The sequence below is a fragment of the Scyliorhinus torazame genome, chromosome 10, assembly GCF_047496885.1.
Source record: "Scyliorhinus torazame isolate Kashiwa2021f chromosome 10, sScyTor2.1, whole genome shotgun sequence".
NCBI lineage: Eukaryota > Metazoa > Chordata > Chondrichthyes > Carcharhiniformes > Scyliorhinidae > Scyliorhinus > Scyliorhinus torazame.
The window spans coordinates 218,258,822-218,275,283 of record NC_092716.1 but is presented as its reverse complement, the minus strand read 5'-3'; the positions used below and the strand labels follow the sequence as shown (position 1 = coordinate 218,275,283).

Genomic DNA, 16,462 nt, shown 5'->3' with positions numbered 1-16,462 from the left:
GTCAGCAATTTCCATGTCTGCTGTAGGGAAACACCTTACCCCTGCTTTCACCTTACCTGTGACACAGCTTACAATGGACCATACGGAAACATTACAAACCCCAGACTATGTTTTCTTCCTTCATTGCAATGGATGGCCATTCCCAATAGTTACCAGCAGTGCACAGGATCACATGTAATGTTTTACTGGGCCCCATTGTGTGCTCAAAATGTTACCTCATAAATTACATGAAGTTCTAAACAGTCTTTCAGTTGGGGAAAAAACTAAGGGTTCAAATTATATAACATAACAAATAAAATAAATTTATTTTTAAAAAAAAGTATTTTTATACTTACAATAATAGGATAACTTGGAACTGCTTGAAGACTGTATGCTACATTGTACCTCACTGGTCTAGAACAGTGTGTCACACTGTATGGCATGTCAGTGATCTAGAAATGTGTTATATTGCATGATGTCAGATTGATCTAGAAGAGCATGTTATACAAAATGGCATAAATTCATCTTGAAGTGTATTCTATGCTGTGGTGTTTCATTGATCTAGAACAGTAGGTTACACTGCATGGTGTCCCATTGTTTTAGAAGATCACATAATATTACAAGATGAGCATATTGATCAAAATTATATATTGCATTCCATTGTAACGGTTTCATTTTTTCTTTCCAGAATTAAGCTATACTAAAATGTTAACACATTCATCTGGAAGCATAAACTACATAACCTGGTATCTGACTGATGTAGAACTGTTATGTTACAAGGTAGAGCAAACACATTAATCTAACACTATAATGTACATTTCATGGTGTTTTACTGATACTGGATAGTAACTTACACTGCAAGAACACATTAATCTAAAACATATATTTATACAAATAGCATTGCACTGCTCTAGAACAAAAAACTCATAAAACACGGAGCATACTGATTTAAAATACAAGAAGATTACACAAGATTAAACTGTGTGATTTGCTTTATGGTACCTGGAACTGAATGTTGTGTTTAACTAGATCAATATGCTGTAGAGTAGTATGTTGCATTGAGTGATACTTCAAACAACATAGTTTAAATTTACATCAGAAATGTATATATTTTTTAACAGCAGAGGTAAGAACAGAGGTAAGAGCAACATAGATAGCTATTAGTAATTAAGTTATTTGAATATTGAAAACATCCACAAAGGCATTCCCCTTCTCACACGCTTAAACTAACAGGGCAAGTATTCACAATTGAGACGTTGTACATGAAAGGGGTATATTTACTTTGTTAGTCTAGAATTTCTGACTGGTATTATTTTAACACATAATGTAATCCAAATCATAAGCTGCTGGGTAGCAACTTTGAATAGACTTCACGTGCGCAGCACCATTAATGGAATCAATTCTGAGGAGAGAGTTGCAATTAAGGGGCAAGTAGAGGTATTTAATAAAAGTGATCAGAAGAACAGGTTCTAAAGGTGCTAAATGAAACATCAATAACAAGGCAACTACTTTCTAACATGCAGAGGAGGCATCCGAAATTTTGTAAGCTTCTGTGTACTGGAGAAAGGTCAGTCTGACAAAAAGTATCATTTTACACAATCTGTCTGATAACAAGACCTGCTGCACAGCACATGCTCACGGTAACACTCTCACACAGCACAGTACAAAGGATAAAGAGACAGAAGCCCTTTCTGTCAGCCTAACTAATGCTGCAATTTAGCAGTATGAGAAGCTCATACATAAAGATGAGCTGGCTCTGCAGTATAACTGTTCCATTACTTGAGTAAATCTATCTAAAAATTCTTGGACGTCATGATTTGGTTGAGATGGCTGAAAGATTTTCGTACTTTACAATAAATTGTTCAAACTTTGTTTTTCTTAAGCGCGAGTTTACAATATAAAACAGGTTAAAAATAAATGTGATAGGCTACAAAGCAAACAAAAAAGAGACAATTTCAGAAACTAACTATTGAATATAAAGTGGACAAACATTTTCATTTTGAATTTTAGTGTCAAACACAAGAGTAAGCAAAGCCAACTCCATAATGATAGGAAACAATTAGAAAGAATGTACCCCTTGTGCATGCTAAGAAGTGTTAAGAGTTTTCTTCTGCATAATAGCAGAATAAGTTTTGATCAGTAATCTAAGTGCCAATGCATGATACTTCAATGATCATCCATTGTCAGACGGTACATCTCGATATATTGAGTGGCTTTCATTTAATTGCAACTTCTACGATCTTTTATTCTCTATGTGACAGAGGTTTCCTTTGTGTGCTGGGTGCAGCAAAATTATGAACCTGATTTTGCAGAAACGTGCGCACAGAGGAAAGTTTTTCTCCCATAATCAATGTTCCCTCGAAGCTGTGTGGGGACACAACAATCCAGAAAGTCCAAAAGAGGGGACAGGCACGCCATGTGCAAACAGCAGTCCCTTTAAGATGTGCACATATTTGACTTGTCAATCTTAAAGGGACCCCACAATGCTACAAAGAGCATGGCAAAGAGGAATTTGAGAGTTCATCGCCCATAAGTCACAATCAAAACCCCTTCTGATGGAATGAGTGTGTGTAGATACATTTTACTTCAAAAATGCAGCTGCATTAGAATTTACTGAAACACATGGAATTTTTTGCTGTGCTTCAGTTTGACTTGTGGTTTAATGTCATAATTTCATTTACTACTTTAAGTCAATGAAGTTTCATTGCATACACTTGTTTACTGATAATTCTGCAACCAGATCAACCTGGAGCACATAAGAGTGTCACTGGCTGGTTGGCCTTTGAAATTGTGAAACTGGCCTCAAAACTGACAGACAGGCCATACAAAAAGTGGCACTGTCATTTAAAAGGCGCAATAAAGAAAAATGAGCCTTCTGGTTTGGAGTTTCAAGGAAGCCAAATGTTAATCCATCACTTAAGTAATGTAAATAGATACATCTTCCCATGCTTCATCAGTCCATACTAGTCCGAGTGTCACAGAGATTACTTTGCAGCAATTGAACCACCGTGTTAGGAAATTGCTGGTTGTATGCTTTAAGCATCTTTAGATTATGATAAACAAGACAGTGCTTATATATTGGATGAAGAGATTGAGATGATGAAGGGCTTGTTAAAGCTGAGGCAATGTTAAATGTTCCAAAGACTGCATCAGCAGCATCAATCAAATTCGAGAATTATAGCTGTTAATGAAAGGGCAGCAATAGTGATGATTTATGGACTCTTAGATTATTACTAACAGTGACCAAAGTCACAGAGTTGGGGATTTTAATGCCACAATGGTGCACTTTCTTTGATACAAACAGAATGCAAAGAAAAAAAACGAATGTGTTCCACAAGCCACTGCAAAGTTTACAAGATATTTTCAAGTTATCTGAATGAAGCACTATTAATTCCACATTACTGTTATAACACAAACCTGCTGATTCCTCTCCTGCTGTAGTCAAACAAAGTGAACACCAAATGCAGTTAAATTCCTTAATGATTAGTGATCTTTTGAAGAGAAGAAGCATGTTAAATTAGGGGCGGTACAGTGGTTAGCACTGCTGCCTCACAGCGCCAGGGACCCGGGTTCAATCCCGGCTTTGGGTGACTGCCTATGTGGAGTTTGTACTTTCTCCCCGTGCCTGCGTGGGTTTCCTCCAAGTGCTCTAGTTTCCTCCCACAGTCCTAAGATGTGCAGGTTAGGTGGATTGGCCATGGTGAAATTGCCCCTCAGTGTCCAAAGATGTTAAGGTTAGGTTGGGCTACGGCAGGGGAAAGGGCCTAGTTTGGGAGCTCTTTCGGAGAATTGGTGCAGACCCGATGGGCCGAATGGCCTCTTTCTGTAGGAATTCTGTGGTTCTATTATTCTGTGGTAAATCGAAGGGAACCTTCCATCAAAAAGAGATATAATTGGTTTTGGAGGAAAAGGGGATAAACTCCAGAATCTTATTTCCTAAATACAGATCAATTTTACAATGCTTATAGTGTGATTACCATAATGCAGAATTCATTATTGTTAAAATAATTTTATAATTTGAGTAATTTGGTAATATTAAAATGGGAGCCTCGATGAAATAAAACCGAGGTTGTCTGTAGGCCCAGTGGTGAATCATACTGCATATATTATACTAAGATATACAGATGAGAACATTAAGAGGGCGGCACGGTGTCACAGTGATTAGCACTGCTGCCTTACGGTGCCGAGGACCCGGGTTCGACCCTGGCCCCGGGTCACTATTTGTCCATTTGGAGTTTGCACATTCTCCCCGTGTCTCCGTGAGTCTCACCCCCGCCCCCCACCCCCCGCAAAACCCCAAGATATGCAGGGTAGGTAGATTAAACTTGTTTAAAAAAAAGTTCAGAACATTGAGGCCTGTGGCGGGATTCTCCGACCCCCTGCCGGGTCGGAGAATCGCCGGGGGGGCAGCGTGAATCCCACCCCCGCTGGCTGCCGAATTCTCCGGTGCCGGGGATTTGGCGGGGGCGAGAATCGCGCCGCGACAGTCGGCAGCCGCTGGCGGCGGCCCCCCCCCAGCAATTCCCTGGCCGCGATGGGCCGAGTGACCGGCCGTTTTCGGCGGGTCCCACCGGCATATGTTACGACAGTATTTGTCGGCGGGACCTGGCTCCGCAGGCAGCCTCCGGGATCCTCAGGGGGATCTGGCCCCGGGGGGGTGCCCCCACGGTGGCCTGGCCCGCGATCGGTATCCACCGATCCGCGGGAGGGCCTGTGCCGTGGGGGCACTCTATTCCTCCGCGCCAGCTGGTGTGCCGGTCCATGATGGGCGGTGCGGAGATGAACCCCCCCTGCGCATGCGCTGGGATGATGCCTGTACACGCTGGTGCTCCCGCACATGCGCCAACTCGCGCCAACCGCCGGAGGCCCTTCGGCACCGGTTGGCATGGCACCAAGCCCCTTCCGCGCCAGCGGGCGCGGCGCAAACCACTCTGGCGCCGGCCTAGCCCCTGAAGGTGCGGAGGATTCCGCACCTTCGGGACACCCCAACGCCGGAGTGGTTCACGCCACTCCTTCACACCGGAGTTGCCCGCCCTGCCTGTTTCTGAAGAATCCCGCCCGATCTTTGGTTTATATTAACTGATCTCAGCCAGAGTAATAGTTGAGGGGTTACTACAAGTTTCCTTCATTGTTTTTTTGCCTAGGCAGGGGGGGGTGAAAAATCAACTCGCATTTTTGCCCCCTAAAACTATTGGAAGCTGTGTGTATATAAGTGGGTGAATGTAAGTGTGTGAATGTAAGTGTGTGAATGTAAGTGGGTGAATGTAAGTGGGTGAATGTAAGTGGGTGAATGTATGGGGAAGATCTGCGTCAGCTGTGAGTTCTTGCAAAGGGTGCAAAGAATGAAGCATGGCTGTTTGTGGAACCATACATAAGCAACGGTAGCCTTGTGGATAGCACAATTGCTTCACAGCTCCAGGGTCCCAGGTTCGATTCCAGCTTGGGTCACTGTCTGTGTGGAGTCTGCACATCCTCCCTTTGTGTGCGTGGGTTTCCTCCGGGTGCTCCGGTTTCCTCCCACAGTCCAAAGATGTGCAGGTTAGGTGGATTGGCCATGATAAATTGCCCTTAGTGTTGGGTGGGGTTACTGGGTTATGGGGATAGGGTGGCGGTGTTGACCTTGGGTAGGGTGCTCTTTCCAAGAGCCGGTGCAGACTCGATGGGCCGAATGGCCTCCTTCTGCACTGCAAATTCTATAAAACCAGTCAACGCTTCAGGAGAACACTGCCAAAAAGCAAAAAAACAAACATTGGCAGTGCTAATTTAGAAAAATGTCTGAGCCATACAGGTTGATTTTAGATATAAAGTTGAAGCCATCTGAGTAAATAGGAGTTTGTCTCTATTGGTGCTTGGTTCTGCTGTTGCACATGTAAGGCTCAACAACTTCTCCAAGACAGCCCTCCAAAGATATCATTACAATTGTCAAAACGAAAAGACTCAAAAAAAGATGAAAGGAAATAATAAATTGACACCAAAGTTCATCATAATTCACTGTCTCCCATTTTTAAGCAGAATTCTGCTGGTAAATTTAATTTCAGGGGAAGAATGACACTTCTCCAGGGCCTCATTGTCACGTATTTTCCGATGATGTGAACAGAATAACATATGGCATTGTAAATTTTAAAAGATCACAAAAGCAGAATTAGAGCAAGGTCCAAGATTCCAAAACATTCCATAATTTACAAACACCTCCCATAAATAGGAAGGTATTGATCCACTTAGAACTAAACCCTGGTTTGGAAATGTCAGAGCAATCTTGAATGGGTTAAAGAGATTAATGAGATTGATTACAGGCTTAGAAACTAATCAGAGGCTTCAAGAGTTATCATAAAATTCAAACCAAAGCTTGAATTAGATCACAGTCTTGAAAATCTCTTTCCAGCATCTGTTATTTAATTCATTTGACTTTTGTGTGGTTGTTTTATTTCAGTTTCTTTACCCCCCCCTCTTCCAACTTCCTCATCTAAAAGCACTATATATGCTGTGCCAGTTATGATTCTCTGGCCATTTCATGTCCCCAAATTTACCTCAGCATTCAATCATTCTTATGTGGGTCCAGAAACTTATTCAACATCAGAGGGCTATAACAGCAAAACCAAAACCTTCTGATACAGAGGAGATTCACCAGAATATTTCCTGGACTGGATGGTTCCAGCTATGAAGAGAGACTGGATAGGCAGGTGCTGTTTTCCTTAGAGCAGAGAAAGCCAAGGGAGGACCTGACTGAGGTGCATAAAATTATGAGGGACGTAGATAGGGTGGACAGGAAGGTACTTTTTCCCTTAGCAGAGGGATCAATAACCAGGGAACATAGATTTAAGGTAAGGGCCAGGAGATTGATATTTTAAAAATAAATTTAGAGTACCCAATTGTTTTTTTCCAATTAAGGGGCAATTTAGCATGGCCAATCCACCAACCATGCACATTTTTAGGTTGTGGGGATGAGACCCACGCAAACACGGGGAGATGGTGTCAATTTCACAGGTACAGTGATCCGGGGCCGGGATCGAACTCGGGTCCTCAGTGTCGTGAGGCAGCAGTGCTAACCACTGCGCCACCGTGCTGAGGCAGGAGATTTCGAGGGGATTTGAGTAAAAGCTTTTTCACCCAGAGGTTGGTGTGAATCTGAAACTCACAACATGAAAAGATGGCAGAGGTGGGAACCCTCACAACATTTAAGATGCATTGAGATGTGCACTTGAAACGTCACAGCATACAGGCCATGGACCAAGTGCTGGAAAATGGGATTAGAATAGATAGGTGCTTGATGGCTGAGGTTGTCACAATGGGCCTCTTTCTGTGCTGTAAAGCTCTATGACTCGATATCAGATGGCAAACAGAAAGGGAATTCAACCGTACATTAGTCATTACCCACCCGTGTAGCCCAGAGTTATCGAGATTCAGTGGGCGCGATTCTCCGCTCCCGCGCCGGTTGGGAGAATCGCCTGGGTTGCCAAGTTTTCCCGCGACGCCGGTCCGACGCCCTCCTGCGATTCTCCCAAGCGGCGAGAACGGCTCCGTCGAGTTCCGCGCGGCGCAGGTCGGAGAATCGCCCGAGACACCCAAAATGGCGATTCTCCGGCACCCCTGCTATTCTCAGGCCCGTATGGGCCGAGCGGCCAGCCCAAAACGGCGGGTTCCCCCCGGCGCCGTCCACACCTGGTCGCTGCCGGTGGGAACAGCGTGGGAACGCTGGGGGGGGGGTGGCCTGCGGCGGGGGTGGGGGGGTGGGGATCCTGCACCGGGGTGGGCCTGAAATGGGGTGTGGCCCACGATCGGTGCCCACCGATCGTCGGGCTGTCCTCTCTGAAGGAGGACCTCCTTTCTTCTGCAGCCCCGCAAGATCCGTCTGACATCTTCTTGCGGGGCGGACTCGGAGAGGACGGCAACCACGCATGCGCGGGTGACGCCAGTTATGCGGCGCCGGCCGCGTCATGTATGCATGCCGCCTTTACGCGGCGCCAAGGCCTGGCGCGCGTAAATGACGCGGCGCCGCTCCTAGCCCATTATCGGGCCCTGAATCGGTCGGGATAGGGGCCGTTTCGCGCCGTCGTGAACCTCGACGGCGTTCACGACGGCGCGAACACTCTGCCTCCATTTCGGAGAATCCCGCCCATTGTGTTGGGTCCACCACTTCTCCAGAAGAGTTTCCACCCATGCAATAATGGAAAACAGGAATTATCAAACTGGTGTCCCGTTTTGCACCTCTACTGATTTTCATTACATCAGGAGTGATGCAAAGTGGGCTGCTGTTTTTTGTCATAGAATTATAGAATCTACAGCACGGAGAAAGGCCCTTCAGCCTAAACTGGTCCATGCCAACCAAAAAGCCCATCTGAGCATATTGCCCAAAGTCAAAATTACTCTGTTGTTATGATGGTATCAGCACAGTTGTCACCCGTCAGCATGCTCCAAAGTCAGTGATGTGCAATAATTTTCAGACTAAGAGATTTGGGGCAGCACAGTAGCATAGTGGTTAGCACTGTGGCTTCACAGCGCCAGGGTCCCAGGTTCGATTCCCTGCTGGATCACTGTTGCGTGTTCTCCCCGTGTCTGCGTGGATTTCCTCCGGGTGCTCCGGTTTCCTCCCACAATCCAAAGATGAACAGGTTAGGCAGACTGACGATGCTAAATTGCCCTTAGTGTCCAAAAAGATTGGGAGGGGGTAGGTTGGAAGTGAGGGCTTAAGTGGGTCGGTGCAGACTCGATGGGCAAATGGCCTCCTTTTGCACTGTATGTTCTATGTTCTAACACTTGCAGTGTTACCACTGAAGGTTTATCAAGGAATAATCAGTAATTGATTACTGTGAAATTTTAGCTCCAGCACTTATTGCAGTATGTTATAATCACATATCCAGTTCATATGGGACACCCATTGAAATTCCCATTTCAAGGCAGATTTGTGAAGCATTAACACACTGTGCTTTGCAATGAGAGATGTGAATTTGAATTTCTACCTCAGCTAGCATTTTTATTTGGGCTTCTGCTCCCCCCCTCCCATACTCCAAGTTAATGACATCACCTATGTTAATGGACACACAACTGACCAAAGGTACATGGAAGAAAGAGGTGGATGAAAGATACCTCAGTGGGAGTGAGCCAAATTTCATCACAGTATTACCTAAAAGCCCAATAATGAGAAGCAATGAGAGTGTCTGCGAAAATGTAATTTTGAGTATGGAGAGAAAAATAAGGGAATTTTCAAAAATTAAATATCCTCATGAGTAATGTTAGAAAAAAATTGGTAAATGGGCAGTTGGCTAGATGGCTAGAGTGTGGCGTAGAGAAATGCCAACAACATGGGTTCAATCCTTGCACTGGCTGTGGTGGTTCATGTGGCCTGCCTCCTTGCCTTACCCCATGGTCATGTGGAGTGGTGCATCTCAAATCATATAACCAATTGTCTCTCTCCAATGGATAGAGATGCCTTTAGCCCTTTATGAGCCATGGTGGATAACCTACTGAAAGCTAGTTTTGTGCAACAAATATCACACTTCTAATCAAGTAACTTTCTGTAATGCTTCTTCTAGACTGAATCTCCATGGCATTCACTGGCAACCAAAGTTGCTGCAGAGTTAATTAACAAATATGTCCGATAAATGTACTTAAAGGTCCCACTGTACTCTTATTACAGAAACCCTACTGCATTTGCCAGTGACAGTGTAGATTCTGTTACATCAAATAAGAGGCACAGAAAGAGGCTATTGTACCCAAAGGATCAGCCATGCAAGCATTTATGTCCCTCTAAAACCTCCTCTCACCTTCCACATCAACATAACCCTCTATTCCCTTCTCTCTTGTATTCTTATTTAACTCCCTTAGAAATGCATTTAGACATCAACCACTCCCTGTGGTAGCTAGTTCAGCGATCTTACCACTCTGAAGAAGCTTCTTCTGAATTCCAATTGGATTTCTTGGTGACCACCTTACATCAATGGCCTCTGGTTTTGCTTTTCCCCCCACAAGTGGAAACATTGTCCACTCTTCCTACCCTGTGCAAACCCTGACATAGTCATAAAGATCTCTATCAGGTCACCCCCTCAGCCTTCTCTTTTTAACTCATGTGTACACTTACAGCACCAATGCACACATTATTTATAAACGCTGCACTTTATAGACTGCTCAATCTCACCCAGAGGAAGGATTAGCTCTGGAACAAATTTTATTTTACGACATTTTGGTTGAGGCAGACTTTTAATTATTCACCTTAAACTATTGCCACGTTATGGGGAAATTACAGCTTTTAAAACATCAATACTATTTTTCAACTACAAAGTACAAGCAGACAACCATTTATATTTGTTCATCTACCTAATTACCATGTAAGCACAACTAAGGAAAATTGAAGTTGACGAATACCATTTGTTGCCTTTTCAAAAAGTGCTGCAATCTGTACTGGTTAGAGTACATCTGTTACCATTTTGAGTTTTATGGAAACATTTTCCCTCTCAATGGATTAACAGCAGTTCCTGTAAACGGACCGTATCCCGATAATCTGGAAACTATATTTTGGTCAATAACCTGCCCTTTTCAAAATTTTCTGGCCTGAGGATTAATAGCTAATTTATTCACAATAGCCTCTTTATTGGATTAAGTATATTATGTATAAAGACTGATATCCGAATGTCGGCTTTCGTTCAGATAGTGAACAGACTTAACACGCAGGCACACTGTGCATAGCTGGTCTACTGGATGCTCTTGAATTGTCCTTAATTACATATTCATGCCAAACCTCTGGCCCATATTAGGCCTCTTGCTGGGAGCGTGCATCATTGGGGTGGACGGGGGAAGGATTGCTGGTACAGTTGCTTTACTTAAGGGTCTGCAGTAGTCTTTTGCAAGGGGTCGGGTTTTTACCCGAAACAAAGTCTACTGATCTTCTATGTTCAATCTATAAAATTACAGCAGCTAGGAATATCAATTTCATTGGGTGCATCTGTGGAGCTAGGAAAAGAACCAACAAAAGGCTGCCTTGTCTAACACTCCAGAGCACATTCTCTCCACCCCCCCCCCCCCCCACCCCCCCCCCCCCCCCCCACCCCCCGGCCCATCACCACCACCATTAGAGAGCAGTTTAGCCTTCATGGTTTTGTGTAGCAAACTGGGTGAATGCTTCGTCCAACACCCCAGAGCATCTGCAAACAGATGAGAATGAATCTTGCCAGTCTGAGAAAATCTATCAGACTACCAAGTTTTTAAACAAAATATGCATGTCACAAAGTATTTCTCTCAACCTGTCACATCTTGGCTGCAGCCACAAGTAAAGTGCTCGGGTAACCTTATTGTTCATTCAGAGCTTATTCCCATATTGTAGCACAGTATACTTTCGAGCTACAACAAACTTGTCACCCTTACATCTGTAAAGGTATGCTCAACAAGCAATCTGCCAGGAAAGTCAAGTTACACGTTGCATGTTTGTCTAAACACAGACATGTTGAGATGCAGGGTGAGCATTTGATGTTACAATTGTCAACCTTCTAACATCTCAACATTTCTTCTCCGCTAGCAGGAAAAGATAAGACATAACAGGAAGCGGCAAACTGCACAAGAGAAGGGCTCAATAATTTCAAACCCTTTGACATCTTCAAAGAGACAGTGTTGAAAGTTAAAGTAACTGACATCTTGGAGAGAGTGGGGAGGAATAATATTTGGAGGCCTACCTTAAGTGCAGTGAGTACCATTCATTTTCAGATTCTTTCTTCCCATTTTCACTCAATCCTTAATTCAACACAGCACTGTGACACACAACGTATTTCCATTTAAGTATGTTTGAAATTGTATTTAATGTATGCTGCTCATATCGCTATAGGTTTTCATTTTCTCGAGAAAGGGCTGAAGCTTTCAGTATAACTAAATAAACTAGAATCTCAAACTACCTGGTAGTGCTCATTCCATCTGTGACAACCGCTTATGGTGACACAATCACTCCATAGATCCATAAAGGCAGTTTGAGGCAGAATCACAAGTTGAATTGTGAGCAAGAGTGAGGAGGAGAACCTGGGAATGGTGATGGCTGATAAACAGGAACCTGAAGACTGCAAACCCAGTTTGTATTCTGCCACAGTTGAAGATCCGAGGGATCACACTGAGATACCAACTTTGTTATATACGCAAGTCCATATAGACAAAGAAGCATGGAGAGTAAATACATGGCTGTCTTCTCAGATGGTGAAAAATGCCCAGATACCAAAGTAACATATTAGAACTGCTCTGAAGTACACGGCAACTGCACAGATAAATCAAGTTCAGCACTTGATAGAGATTCTGGGAATTTGGGAGATTCTCTCTTTTCACTTGGGGAACAGATTGAGAGGGAATTCACAAAGCTCTTTGTGGCTTCAAATCATTGTACTAGAAAGTAGGCAAACCTAGCTCACCACCAAAGTATTGGACATGGACGGAAGCAATTGCAGGGCAATCTCATGACCAAGTACAGGAAGGTATACAACTACTTCAATTCCAATAGGCTCTCACTAACGTCAAGAGTCAATCTCAGTTACTCTGCTCATTGGAAAGGACACAGGGTGTCAACAACAAAGCAATATCTACAGGTCACGGTAAACCAAAGCACATGAATTTACATCTGTAATTTTTCAGTCCGGCTTTCCTCTCTGCATTTATTTTCAATCTAATTCACTTGTTGCATATCCTCTTTATTTTTGTGTTGTCAGAATATATTCAATTACGTTCGCTGCGTCCAATTTCAGATCATCTCTAGATACTGGGAATAGTACTTCCAGCACTGAAATCTGGGATACACCACTTACAACCCTTCGTGTAACTGAGAATTGGCCGACTAACCTTTTTGCTTCAATCACCTAACTTTGTGCTCCTTCCTGCATTCCCTATTACCCCACATGACAGAATTTTTGTAATAATTCTAGTGACACCTTTTGTCAAACATCTTATGAAAATCCATGGGCAGGATTCTCTGTTTGCTGACGTCAAAATCGGGCAACAGAATTGGGCGGAGAATAGGTTCCAACGCCAGAATCGAGGCTGGTGCCGATTAGACACCAAATAGCAATTCTCCGTCGCCTCGACAGCGCCATTAATGCGGTCCAGAATGTACATACAGTGAACACCGTTTGCATGTCATTAACGGGCCCAACCTGGCATTCTCCGGGGCCTCTTGGATGCTCTGCCTCCGATAGGCCGAGCCCCCAATGGCGCGGTTCACTTGAAACCAGCGTTGTGGTTGCTGAGGGTGAGAGAGGGGATACAGAAAGTGTCCAACATCGCCATAGTTTGCTGACAGTTGTGCCGCTGGCTAGGGGGCTTCTGCCAGGGCCAAGGTGAGTACCGGGCGTGACCAGGAGGTGGGCTGTGGGGGTCAGGATGGGCAGGCATGAATCACCATTGCCACAACTGGCAAGGCAGCCATACACCTGCGCACGCCGCTGACTACCAAATATGAACTTAGAACCACTGGTCGTATAGTGGCCCCCCAGGCCTCCCCCTAGGTGCCCTCTGGCCCCAGCCGACCCATCAGCTATATGGGCATGCTCCAACACAACCAGTGCCATCTTGTTGGCTGGGATGGTGTGTGTGGGGAGTGAAGTGTGTATATGCAGCTGCAGCTTGTCAGCCTCCCAAGTGTCAATCACAGATGTGGCGAATCCCACACCGTTTTTCATTGGAATCGACTGTGTTCCACATGGCGCCAGTGCTATCCCCTCCACAGTTGCTGAATCGATCCAGGTTGGCACCTGTTTTGCTGTTGTGAAAGTCAACAAATCCTGCATCGGCATCAACACTTAGTCTCAGAAACAGAGAATAGAGCCCCATGGGCACGATTCTCCATTCCCGCGCCGAAGTGCCCTTGCCGTCGTGAACGCCATTGAGTTTCACGACGGCGCGAAACGGCCCCGATCCCGACCGATTCAGGGCCGGAAAATGGGCTAGGATCGGGGCCGTGAGAAACTCGGGGGGGCGTGTCGCGAAGGCCACATCGTCACCGTGCAACGCCCGAATGATGCGGCGCTGCATCATAAATGGCGCGATCCATGCACAGAGGACCTGGAGGAGAAGAGTGGAGATGTCTGAGCCCCGAAGAGCCGCACCGAGGTTCCGGGACACGGACCTGGACACCCTGGTGGATGAGGTCGAGCAGAGAAGGGACACCCTCTGCCCAAAACGTGGGCATCGCCAGCCATCCAGTGCGGTGAGGCGCAGTTGGCGTGAGGTTGGCACCGCAGTCAGTGCTGTGGGGCAGACCCCCCCGGACGGGGGAGCAGTGTCGCAAGAAGCTGCACGACCTCACCCGGGCAGCCAGGGTAAGTGCCATGAAGGTGCCCTGGACCTCGCTGGGGGACCCGCCATCCGGGAGGTAGCGCCATGCCAGGTCGGAGGCGCAGAAGCAAGTGAGAGAAACCTGCATGTCCTCCCCACCCCTAACCCCCCTCACACTCTGGCCACTGCACCCTAGATCCCATCCCCCCTCACACTCTGGCCACTGCACCCCCGATCCCATCCCCCCTCACACTCTGGCCATTGCACCCTTGATCCCCTCCCCCCTCACACTGTGCACCCACCACCACCATACACCCGGGCCACCGTGTCTAATGAACCCCGAATCTTTATGTTCCCCAGGGCCACCCGCCAAACGTCCAGGGACATCTCGCCCAGGGAACAACGGAACATCGGCAACCGCAACTGCACACAGGGACGCACGCCAGAGGTTGGCAGTCGGTCGACAGGAGGGCAGACCTCTCAGTCTGGGACGCAGGACCGGGACGCTCAGACCACCGAGACAGACAATAGTGAGGGGCACAGGGTGGACATTCATGTCGAAGCGCACATCACGGCCACACACCCGCTGGATTCACCTGGAGGTCAAGACGACATGGCCCGCATGGAGCTTGCGCCGGGCCATGAGGGGGACCAGTACACACCAGACTTCCTGATGGACGATGACCTCGAGCTAGCGGCACTGCTGTCTCCCACACCATTCACCATCACAGAGACACTCACCTCGGTTGGGCATATAAGTGATGAGGCTCCCGGGTCACTGTCTGGTGCGCACCACACAGCCGAGCCGGTACAGCAGGTGGCGTTTGGAGCAGCCGAGGGGCTGGACGGTCGGAGGGCAGCCCAGGCCCAGCAACCAGCTGCCACCCAGACGGTTCCCGGGTTCCTGGATGTAATTGACCCAACCGGACAACCGATGCATGTGGACACCCAGGGACTGAGTAACGGGATGAGGGCTGTCTTCCAGCACCTGCACACGCAGCTGGAGGAGTCTATCCGCGTCCAGGAGCAGGGAGTGGTGCCGCTCATCGCAGCCACCCAGGCCGACACCGCACGGGTGGCGTCCGCGGTGGAGGCAATGGGTGAAAGGGTTTCGGCCATGGGTCAGGTTCTGCAAGGCGTTGGGCGTAACGTGCACGCGTCATCCATGGCCCAGGAGAGGGCTGCCCTCTCACAGGCAGCCATCTCACAGAGCCAACAGGACATTGCCGCCGGTCTCGGGGCCCTGGCTGAGTCTCACCATGCCATGGCCCGGTCCCAGCAAGCCATGGCACAGTCCCAGCAGTCGGTCGCGGAGAGCATTGACCGCCTGGTGCACGTGATGGATGGCGTTGCGCATTCACAGGTCGAGATCGCACAGACCTTGGCAGGAATGTGGCACTCCCTGTGCTCCGTCTCGGCGAACATTCGGACCGTGGTCGATACCGCTGCAGGCCTCCAGGACTGGCAGCGCCAGGTGTCGGTGGTGCGACGGGGCATGTCTCCGAGCACATCTCCGTCCCATAGTGAGGCCCGGGAGCCACCGGGCTCCCCGAGGGAGGAGGTGGTTCTGGGGCCCGTCCCGGTAGCTCCATCAAGGGACGTCCCGGTAAACTCGGCCTCCCCTCCGTTCCGTCCCTGGCGCATCTGGTGGGGAGCGGGCAGGTCAGAGTTGCACCACGCCATCCAGCACGCCTGCCGAGCAACCTGGCCCATCGAAGCTGGGCCGCCCCAGGAAACGTGTGCCGACGGGGAGCCATGTCGAAGGGCGTGATTCTCAGCAGTCCACATCCACTCCTGCTGTACCATCTGGGAACACACCTAGATGTAGTGATAGGGCTCGTAAGGCAAAGACGTTAGGCACGTAAGAAGTTGGCACAGGTGCAGGGCACAGTCTAGTTGTAGTGGGTAGGGCACCTATGTTAACCACACAAATAAACTCACTGTTGAATTTGACTTGTAAGGCTGTGTGCTATGTCCGGTGCCAGGGGGCTCGGGAGGGTGCCCGATTGGCGTAGTGGTATACGAGCCGTTCAAGGTCTGTTCTGGATGTGCTGACCCTTTCCCCCCTGCCTCCCATAATCGGACACCGTTGTCCTTGGTACACCGACGCCAGCAACCCCACGGGCATGTGGTGAAATATCCGTCACGAAGGCTGTGACCATCGGAGTGCATGGTTCAGCTATATCCATGACCTCGGCTGGCGAATCTGAGCACACAGCTCATCGCAGAGCGGGCCGTCATCATTCAACAT

At 47.3% G+C, this 16,462-nt stretch overlaps 1 protein-coding gene across 14 annotated transcripts in view; it reads right to left on the bottom strand.

The window, feature by feature from the left end:
- Positions 1–16,462, bottom strand: part of sox6 (SRY-box transcription factor 6) — an 832,058-nt gene that overhangs the window by 47,200 nt on the left and 768,396 nt on the right. For 12 of the 14 annotated variants that reach the window (XM_072466411.1, XM_072466398.1, XM_072466399.1 and 9 more), the window contains one exon: positions 336–431. The exons of the other annotated variants lie outside the window; for them this stretch is intronic. In XM_072466411.1, the coding sequence (XP_072322512.1) occupies positions 336–431 (96 nt within the window). The remainder of the gene's footprint in view (positions 1–335; positions 432–16,462) is intronic. 14 annotated transcript variants of the gene reach the window in all.